The following is a 9,924-nucleotide window of genomic DNA, read 5'->3' as shown; positions in this document are numbered from 1 at the left end:
AACTAACGTAGAAGACTTAAAAACTAGTGGAGAAGACGCGGATGACTTCAATCTAAGTTGTCTAGACGACTAAACTATATGTCGTCTGGTCAACGCAGAGGTTATTTTTGCAATTGACTTTGAAATCTGTTATTTCGGACGACTGAAAGTTAAGTCGTCTACTATTGTTTGGTTAAAAAAAAACTCCAAAAAAGCTAGACGACTTACATTTCAGTCGTCAGAGGTTAGTTTTGCATTTGACTGGATTATTTCAGAAGTTTGACTTTTTGGACGACTTACATTTCAGTCGTCTAGTGAAAATTAAAATAATAATATTTTTTTAAAAGTAGACGACTTACAGTTAAGTCGTCATAGGTTAGTTTTGCAATTGAAAAAAAAAACTTCAAGATTTAATTATATACAGACGACTTATAATTCAGTCGTCCACGAGACGACTGAAATGTAAGTCGTCCAGGATTTACGAGGTTTGACCAGAATCTCGGAAAAAAGTCCTGGACGACTTACAATTAAGTCGTCTGGTGGACGACTGAATTATAAGTCGTCTGTGTATAATTAAATCTTGAAGTTTTTTTTTTCAATTGCAAAACTAACCTATGACTACTTAATTGTAAGTCGTTTACTTTAAAAAAATATTATTATTTTAATTTTCGCCAGACGACTGAAATGTAAGTCGTCTGGAGAATTCAAACTTCTGAAATTATCCAGTCAAATGCAAAACTAACCTATGACGACTGAAATTTAAGTCGTCTAGGTTCTTTGGAATTTTTTTTGAAACCAAACAATAGTAGACGACTTAACTTTCAGTCGTCTCAGGTTACAGATTTCAAAGTCAATTGCAAAAATAACCTCTGCGTTGACCAGACGACTTCCAGGTAAGTCGTCTACAGCCAGACGACTGAAAGGTAAGTCGTCTACAGCCAGACGACTTCCCAAGTAAGTCGTCTGACGAACAGATCTGGAAAAAAACTCGATGTCATACCTTAAATTGGTGAGATAAGTTCCTTAGCATACATAAGGCTTTTCCAAGCACACAGAATCACAAACGAAAGTCACCCACCCATAATCGTTAGCTTCTATGACTCTATGAACCATAAAAATTTTAGAATCAAAATCTTGGGTTTTTTAGCTCATTGTGGAGAGAAAGTGAGAGATATGTTATGTTTAGTTCACAAGAATGGAAAAAGAAGAAGGGTAAATCGATTTTGGGAGCATTAAGAGCTTCAAATTGGTTGTTCATGGTGGTTGTGGTATTGATGACAATGGCAATCTTGTAATTACTTGAAGATGATGAGGGTGAGAGAGTAAAAATGTCATTTTCGAAAAAAAAAAAAAATTTGATGGCATTTTCGTAAATTATATGAACTTGTGGGGTGAATAGGGCAAAACCAATTTTCAAAAAAAAGGGAGGTTAGTTTTGTGTTTGACTTTAAGTTGTAGGTCAATTTTGCAAAAATCCCAAAAATGTGTTAATGTATTACTATTTATAAAAGCAACATGATATCATTTGATTTCTATAATAAAATTGAATTCCATCCGATAAAAGTAAAGTTTATTTAAATTATAGTTTGAACAAATCCTATCATCTATTCTGCGGCTATAAGACTTTCTGCATACCTAAATGATATATCATGGTAAGTGTTTTATAAGAAATAAATTGTTATCGATATCTACATATGAATTTAATCTAGGCCTAATTTAATCAAGTTGATACAAAAACTGGGTTTAGTTAAAAGATGAAACTATTTTTTTATTTGATCATAAGAATCTGATTAGATGAAAATGTGATATGCAAACTTTGCAGTTATATTGTTAATATTTGTTCTAGATACAGAACATACGATTCATTCTTTTTGTTACATAAATATTTTTTTTTGTCCATGAGATGGTTTTTAATTCACGTCAGAAATTGTTTTTCAAAATAATTGGTTTTGGTTTAATAAAAACTGTTTACAAAAATCTGAAGATAAGAGATGAGAATTTGATTGATATATTTTACCCATGGAATGTTATCCAAATTCATTTAAACTCCTACAAGTCAAATGGGTTGTGAAGATCTACCAAACATGAATAACACAAGATTTTAAAGGTTGTATTCACATACTGAATTGAATAAGAATGGATTTTTAGTTCCTTTAATGAAGAAATTGTAATTATAACCAATATTATTAGATTTCAAAATATTTTAATAAAAATATTTAAAATACAATAATCAATGACACTACATTTTTAATAAATGATGTTAAAATCAATTATTAAATAACACTATATCATTAAATCTAAAGAGGTAACTTTAAATTCACTATCCAATTAGAATATTAGATATTCCTTTTTAATCTAGTTTTGCCAAAAAAAAGTTAGTTTGCATGCCCTACGCTTATAAATATAGCAATTCTGCTTGTTGAAAAATAAAACCATAATTTCTAGTTTTGTTGGGGGAGGTTAACGAGAAGATGACTATTATGATATCCGATCTACCCTATGATTTGGTATCAGAAATACTCGCTAGGGTTCCGTCCAAGTCTCTAGCAAAACTGCAAACTACTTGCAAACGATGGTACGCCTTATTCAAAGATCCAAAGTTCGTGAAGATGAACAACAACTTGCGTAAAGCATCGAAAGAGGTGATGTTCCTTATAGACTATAGGGTTTATTCGATTAGCGTTAACAGATTCCACAACAGCTTCCGTGACACATGCATTGAGTATGCATCCATCGAGTTTACAGGTAAACTTACCCGTCTTGAAGATTCAAAAGAGGTAAAGTTATCTCGAATCTTTCACTGCAACGGATTGATATTATGCTGCATGGAGGATTTCGAAAGTCTTGTGGTTTGGAACCCTTGTACTGGTGAAACCATGAGTATCAAACCCAAAAGTTTTTACCAGTGGAATGATAGTTATGCTTTTGGATGTGGAAACAGCGAATCTTCTTGCCCCAACTACAAAATTTTGAGGTGTAGCAGTTATTATTGCAAAAACAGTGAGCAACGTATTTTTAACTGTGAAATTTATGACTTCAGCTCTGATTCATGGAGGGTTCTTGCTGGTGTGACCTGGAGGATACATTGTTCTGACAATGTTGTGTCGCTGAAAGGAAATGCTTACTGGATTCATTTTGATAGAGAAGCTGGCCATAATGTCCTACTCAGTTTTAATTTCACAACGGAGGTATTTGTGTCTATGACTCTTCCGGATCAGAGTGATTATAGACATTTGGGTATATCGGTTGTTAGAGAAGAACGCCTAGCAGTTTTACATCACAATATTGGTACATCCTTGACAGAGATGAATGTATGGTTGAGCAATAAGATTGATGAAGCCAAAGAGGTGTCATGGAGCAAATTCTTAGTAGTGAGCTTTGATAACTTTAAGTATCCAAGTTACGTGAAAGAGATTACTTTTTGGGTGGACGATGAGGATAAAGTGGTAGTAACTTGTATTAGAGACAGAGACAATTATGATTACGTTTACATTGTAGGAGAACGTTTGCATAAACAAGTTTTTGGTAAATCTTGGATTTGGCCATGTCTCCTGAGTTATGTTCCAAGTTTGAATCACATCCCCAAGGCGAAAAAAGAAGAAACATTGTAAATGGATAATTAAGCTAGCTTTTGTTTATTTGTCTCGTGTAACTCTTGTTTTGGTATATTAATTATCCATTTTATTTTGATATATACCATATTTGTGTAATTTACATATTTTAAAGCATAATTTGAAAAATATTTTAATGCTAATTTTCAAAGAATTAGCATGTGTATCAAATTAATTCCTATTTATTGATTTCTCTTTGTTTATTTACCTTAATGAAATATTAAATTATAATGCTGATTTATCTATTTTTGTTGGTGTATTAAATTAGTTTTGAACATTTTCAATAACACATGACTTCTATCGTAAGAAAAACTTGTGCACAACTTTTTTTTTGTGAAACTCTTCAATGCTAATTCTTCAAATGAGTTAGTAAATCTAATTTTGAACTTTATTTTTTATTTTTGTTAGCATAACTTTTATATTTAATTTTAAAATTGGTATATATTTCAATTTATTTTACTAGATAGAACATGAATAACAAAGACGCCAGCAAGAACCCTCCATAAAATTGGTAGCAGTTATTATTGCAAAAACAGTGAGCAACGTATTTTTAACTGTGAAATTTATGACTTCAGCTCTGATTCATGGAGGGTTCTTGCTGGTGTGACCTGGAGGATACATTGTTCTGACAATGTTGTGTCGCTGAAAGGAAATGCTTACTGGATTCATTTTGATAGAGAAGCTGGCCATAATGTCCTACTCAGTTTTAATTTCACAACGGAGGTATTTGTGTCTATGACTCTTCCGGATCAGAGTGATTATAGACATTTGGGTATATCGGTTGTTAGAGAAGAACGCCTAGCAGTTTTACATCACAATATTGGTACATCCTTGACAGAGATGAATGTATGGTTGAGCAATAAGATTGATGAAGCCAAAGAGGTGTCATGGAGCAAATTCTTAGTAGTGAGCTTTGATAACTTTAAGTATCCAAGTTACGTGAAAGAGATTACTTTTTGGGTGGACGATGAGGATAAAGTGGTAGTAACTTGTATTAGAGACAGAGACAATTATGATTACGTTTACATTGTAGGAGAACGTTTGCATAAACAAGTTTTTGGTAAATCTTGGATTTGGCCATGTCTCCTGAGTTATGTTCCAAGTTTGAATCACATCCCCAAGGCGAAAAAAGAAGAAACATTGTAAATGGATAATTAAGCTAGCTTTTGTTTATTTGTCTCGTGTAACTCTTGTTTTGGTATATTAATTATCCATTTTATTTTGATATATACCATATTTGTGTAATTTACATATTTTAAAGCATAATTTGAAAAATATTTTAATGCTAATTTTCAAAGAATTAGCATGTGTATCAAATTAATTCCTATTTATTGATTTCTCTTTGTTTATTTACCTTAATGAAATATTAAATTATAATGCTGATTTATCTATTTTTGTTGGTGTATTAAATTAGTTTTGAACATTTTCAATAACACATGACTTCTATCGTAAGAAAAACTTGTGCACAACTTTTTTTTTGTGAAACTCTTCAATGCTAATTCTTCAAATGAGTTAGTAAATCTAATTTTGAACTTTATTTTTTATTTTTGTTAGCATAACTTTTATATTTAATTTTAAAATTGGTATATATTTCAATTTATTTTACTAGATAGAACATGAATAACAAAGACGCCAGCAAGAACCCTCCATAAAATTGGTAGCAGTTATTATTGCAAAAACAGTGAGCAACGTATTTTTAACTGTGAAATTTATGACTTCAGCTCTGATTCATGGAGGGTTCTTGCTGGTGTGACCTGGAGGATACATTGTTCTGACAATGTTGTGTCGCTGAAAGGAAATGCTTACTGGATTCATTTTGATAGAGAAGCTGGCCATAATGTCCTACTCAGTTTTAATTTCACAACGGAGGTATTTGTGTCTATGACTCTTCCGGATCAGAGTGATTATAGACATTTGGGTATATCGGTTGTTAGAGAAGAACGCCTAGCAGTTTTACATCACAATATTGGTACATCCTTGACAGAGATGAATGTATGGTTGAGCAATAAGATTGATGAAGCCAAAGAGGTGTCATGGAGCAAATTCTTAGTAGTGAGCTTTGATAACTTTAAGTATCCAAGTTACGTGAAAGAGATTACTTTTTGGGTGGACGATGAGGATAAAGTGGTAGTAACTTGTATTAGAGACAGAGACAATTATGATTACGTTTACATTGTAGGAGAACGTTTGCATAAACAAGTTTTTGGTAAATCTTGGATTTGGCCATGTCTCCTGAGTTATGTTCCAAGTTTGAATCACATCCCCAAGGCGAAAAAAGAAGAAACATTGTAAATGGATAATTAAGCTAGCTTTTGTTTATTTGTCTCGTGTAACTCTTGTTTTGGTATATTAATTATCCATTTTATTTTGATATATACCATATTTGTGTAATTTACATATTTTAAAGCATAATTTGAAAAATATTTTAATGCTAATTTTCAAAGAATTAGCATGTGTATCAAATTAATTCCTATTTATTGATTTCTCTTTGTTTATTTACCTTAATGAAATATTAAATTATAATGCTGATTTATCTATTTTTGTTGGTGTATTAAATTAGTTTTGAACATTTTCAATAACACATGACTTCTATCGTAAGAAAAACTTGTGCACAACTTTTTTTTTGTGAAACTCTTCAATGCTAATTCTTCAAATGAGTTAGTAAATCTAATTTTGAACTTTATTTTTTATTTTTGTTAGCATAACTTTTATATTTAATTTTAAAATTGGTATATATTTCAATTTATTTTACTAGATAGAACATGAATAACAATATAAAAAAAAGATAGTGGTTTTTTTAGTAATTTTATTAATTATATTACCTTAACAATACATCACTTCATTAGTTATATTTACATTAACAATACATCATATTAATAATTATATTACCAGAAAATTAATAGTGCAAAATTTTATTTATTAGTAAATCAACATTAACCTTTTGCAAATTATAAAAATAAAAAGGTGATAACCGGGTTTTATATATGGTTAATAGTTCGGTTTAATCTATTTTACTAAAACGTTCTTTTAGCTTAGTTCCAGTCAGTGAAAAATTACGTAACTAAACACATACTTCAAAAGCATAGTTTACTTGAACAAATTAATAATTAAAATTAAAATAATTAAAATGTATTACATTTATTGTCATTTAATGTTTCACTCTATATAACTATTTTACTAAATAAAAAATTCTTTCTATTTTCTTTATTTTAGCCAAAAATATAGAAAGAGTTTTTTTTTTAATTTATTTGCAAAATCAGTTAGCTATTGACATTCGGGTACTCATCCGAGTATAAGTTGTTGTTTTTTCAGGATCATTTTTTGGGTTTTGAAATTATGCTCCACTTGGATATTATACATTTTTGCGTGGGGTTCTATGGGTCCTCCTGGGTCTGAATGATTTTGATTCTGATATATAGGAACATAAGAATATCTAAATAACCAATGTATCTGAAACGGGTTCGGATATTTGTACCAAAAATAATCTTATTACCTGATTCAGTCTGAGACTTTTGAATACAATTAATTATATGGTGACACATCTAAAATATATAACACTAGTTATAAAAAAATGAATATCAATGTATAAAAACGTAAAAATCGTTTGTGCGGATCAAGCTCTAGTTTCAAGTTATGTTCACACTTCCTTTGTTTATTTATCATATCTTCTATTAATTTTCATTTTATTTGTAATAATAATTGTTTAAAAAACTTCTCATTTTTTAAAATAAGTTAAGATTGTGATTTGATCTATATTATTGATATATTTTAAATTGCAGCTGAATATTTTCAATATTATATAGTCTCAACGTTTAAAACCATATGTGTGTTAATTCATGTAGCCATTGATCATTTAAAAAATTTGTATTGTTTTAATTTTTATTTCCTTTTTTTGTTGGTTAATTTAATATTTATTTTCAATTATTTAAGTATTGAAATCAATTTATTTATTTCAGTAATTTTCTATTTTGTAGTTTAACTTATTTTATATTAATTTCTTTTTTGTTTTGAAAGAATCAGTTTTGTAGAATTATTGACATTTTAAAAATCCATAGCCTTTTTGTAAGCAACACTAATGAGCTTAAATCACAAAAGATCGTTTGGATGCCCTATGAATCGCTTATAAATAAAGCAATCCGGCTTGTTAAAAAAGAAAACACAAATTTCTAGTTGCCGTGTCGTTTAAGAAATCAGAAGCAGACTATTATGATATCCGATCTTCCCCATGATCTCGAAATAGAAATACTCGCTAGGGTTCTACCCAAATCCCTAGCAAAACTACAAACTACTTGCAAACGATGGTATGCGTTATTCAAAGATCCAAAGTTCGTGATGAAGAACAACAACTTGCGTAAATCATCATCGAAAGAGGTAATGCTACTTCTAGACTATAGCGTCGACAGAGTCAACAACAGCATCGATGCATCCATGGAGTTTACAGGTAGACTTAAGCGCCTTCAAGATTCAAAAGACGTAAAGTTATCTCGAATCTGGCACTGCAACGGATTGATATTATGCTGCAGGAAGGATATCAAAAGTCTTGTGGTTTGGAACCCCTGTACTGGTGAAACCAGGTGTATCATAAATTTTACTGGAGGACTGATAATTATGCTTTTGGATGTGGAAACAGTTCTTGCCACGACTACAAAATCTTGAGGTGTAGCAGTTATGGCACTTATGTCGATTTTCATCAAGTTTTTCTTAATTTTGAGATGTATGAGTTTAGCACTGATTCATGGAGGGTTCTTGACGGTGTCACTGATAGATGGAGGTTACATTGTTCTGACGATGTTGTCTCGTTGAAAGGAAATGCTTACTGGATTCATTTCGATAATAAAGCTGACGATGGTCATTGGATTGTCCTACTGAGTTTTAATTTCACAACGGAGGTATTTGTGTCTTTGCCGCTTCCGGATTACAAGAAGGATTGTGAGTATGGAGATTTGCTTATATCGGTTGTTAGAGAAGAACACCTCGCGGTGTTACATCACGTTGTTGGAACAGAGATGAATGTATGGTTGAGCAATAAGATCACTGAAGCCAAAGAGGTGTCTTGGAGAAAATTCTTAGTAGTGAGTTTTGATAAACTTAAGTTACCGCTTTATTCGAGAGAGATGACATTCTGGGTGGACGTGGAGAATAAAGTGGTAGTCTCTTGTGTTAGAGACATGGCAGGAGGTGGTGATCACTTTTACATTGGTGGAGAGGGTTTACATAAACAAGTTTATGAAGTTACAGAGGCATCTTGGATTTGGCCATGTCTCATGGGTTATGTACCAAGTTTGTGTCATATCCCCAAAGAAAAAAGAAGAAGAAAACCGAACCGGGCACATAACCAAGGCATACGAAGAAGAAACATAATCAATGGGTAAAGGCTTGCTTTTTGTTGTCCCTCTGCTTTTGTTTTTTTAATTGGTCATCTAAATAATCTTTACGCAAATAACATATTTATGCTTATAGCCACGACTTATAACCATAGCTATACATATACGACAAAAAAAGAAAGAATTTTAATGGAGAATCACTTCAAATGGTTGATATCTATATGCTTACAACTAATCTATTCCAAGTCTTGCAGAGCAACTCTCATCTATCTTCTTAAAGTTCTTGAGTTCTCAGAATGGTGCATACTGTATATATCAATAAACTATTAGTGACCGACCACCATCAAGTTCATTTGTGTAAAGAACATACTTGATAGTCATATGCGCTTTGAAATAGCACGTATTCAACCTTCTAACCGATTGGGTTTCTACAATAACCAAGTCCATAAAGCTACAAACATGTCATCTTTTTATCAGATCATCAGTCTCACAATTGACAAATACAAAAAGTCCATAGAGCTACAAATATTTCATCTTTTTATCAGATCATCAATCTCACAATTGACAAAAGTTACATTTTTTCGGCAATGCCAATTTTTTTTTCCAAATTAAAGAGATCATTTTTTTGTCGGCTAAAAGAGATTATTTTGGTTATGTTTATGTTTGTTCGTATGTTACTCCAACGATGAAATTTTGTTCATTTGTCTATGCCAATATTCTGCGATTAATAGCATCGATCGATCAGTTGCAGATAGTAAAAAATAATAATTTAAAAATGTGAAAATTTTCATCGACATATTAACGAACATGGTCATTATCGCCGTTTACCAATGTAAACATGACTACCACCACTTTTATGACCTTTCCAAAAAAATGGAAAAAAAAACATTAAGCTGTAAATGTCGGATATACCCCTAGTTTCAGAGAGTAAAAATCCGCGAATCAGACGAACAATCAGGTATTTTGGTAATTTCCTTAATATATTTTCACACAGATCATAACAGTGATTG

General features: G+C 31.3%; 1 protein-coding gene and 1 pseudogene across 1 annotated transcript; both read left to right on the top strand.

The window, feature by feature from the left end:
* Window positions 1–1,349: 1,349 nt before the first annotated feature.
* Window positions 1,350–7,774, top strand: LOC111212216 (F-box/kelch-repeat protein At3g17530-like). The gene has a single exon (XM_048782511.1). The coding sequence runs from the start codon at window positions 2,451–2,453 to the stop codon at window positions 3,588–3,590; it is 1,140 nt and encodes a 379-aa protein (XP_048638468.1). The 5' UTR covers window positions 1,350–2,450; the 3' UTR covers window positions 3,591–7,774.
* A 20-nt stretch (window positions 7,775–7,794) lies between these two features.
* LOC106429741 lies at window positions 7,795–9,716 on the top strand (annotated as a pseudogene).
* The last annotated feature ends 208 nt before the right edge of the window (window positions 9,717–9,924 follow it).

The sequence above is a fragment of the Brassica napus genome, chromosome A1, assembly GCF_020379485.1.
Source record: "Brassica napus cultivar Da-Ae chromosome A1, Da-Ae, whole genome shotgun sequence".
NCBI classification, from domain to species: domain Eukaryota; kingdom Viridiplantae; phylum Streptophyta; class Magnoliopsida; order Brassicales; family Brassicaceae; genus Brassica; species Brassica napus.
The sequence above is the reverse complement of the archived record's forward strand: the minus strand, read 5'-3'. Positions and strand labels throughout refer to the sequence as shown.

Coding starts and splice junctions, on each gene's coding strand:
- LOC111212216 (XM_048782511.1), top strand. CDS start 2,451: ATGACTATTATGATATCCGATCTACCCTATGATTTGGTATCAGAAATA.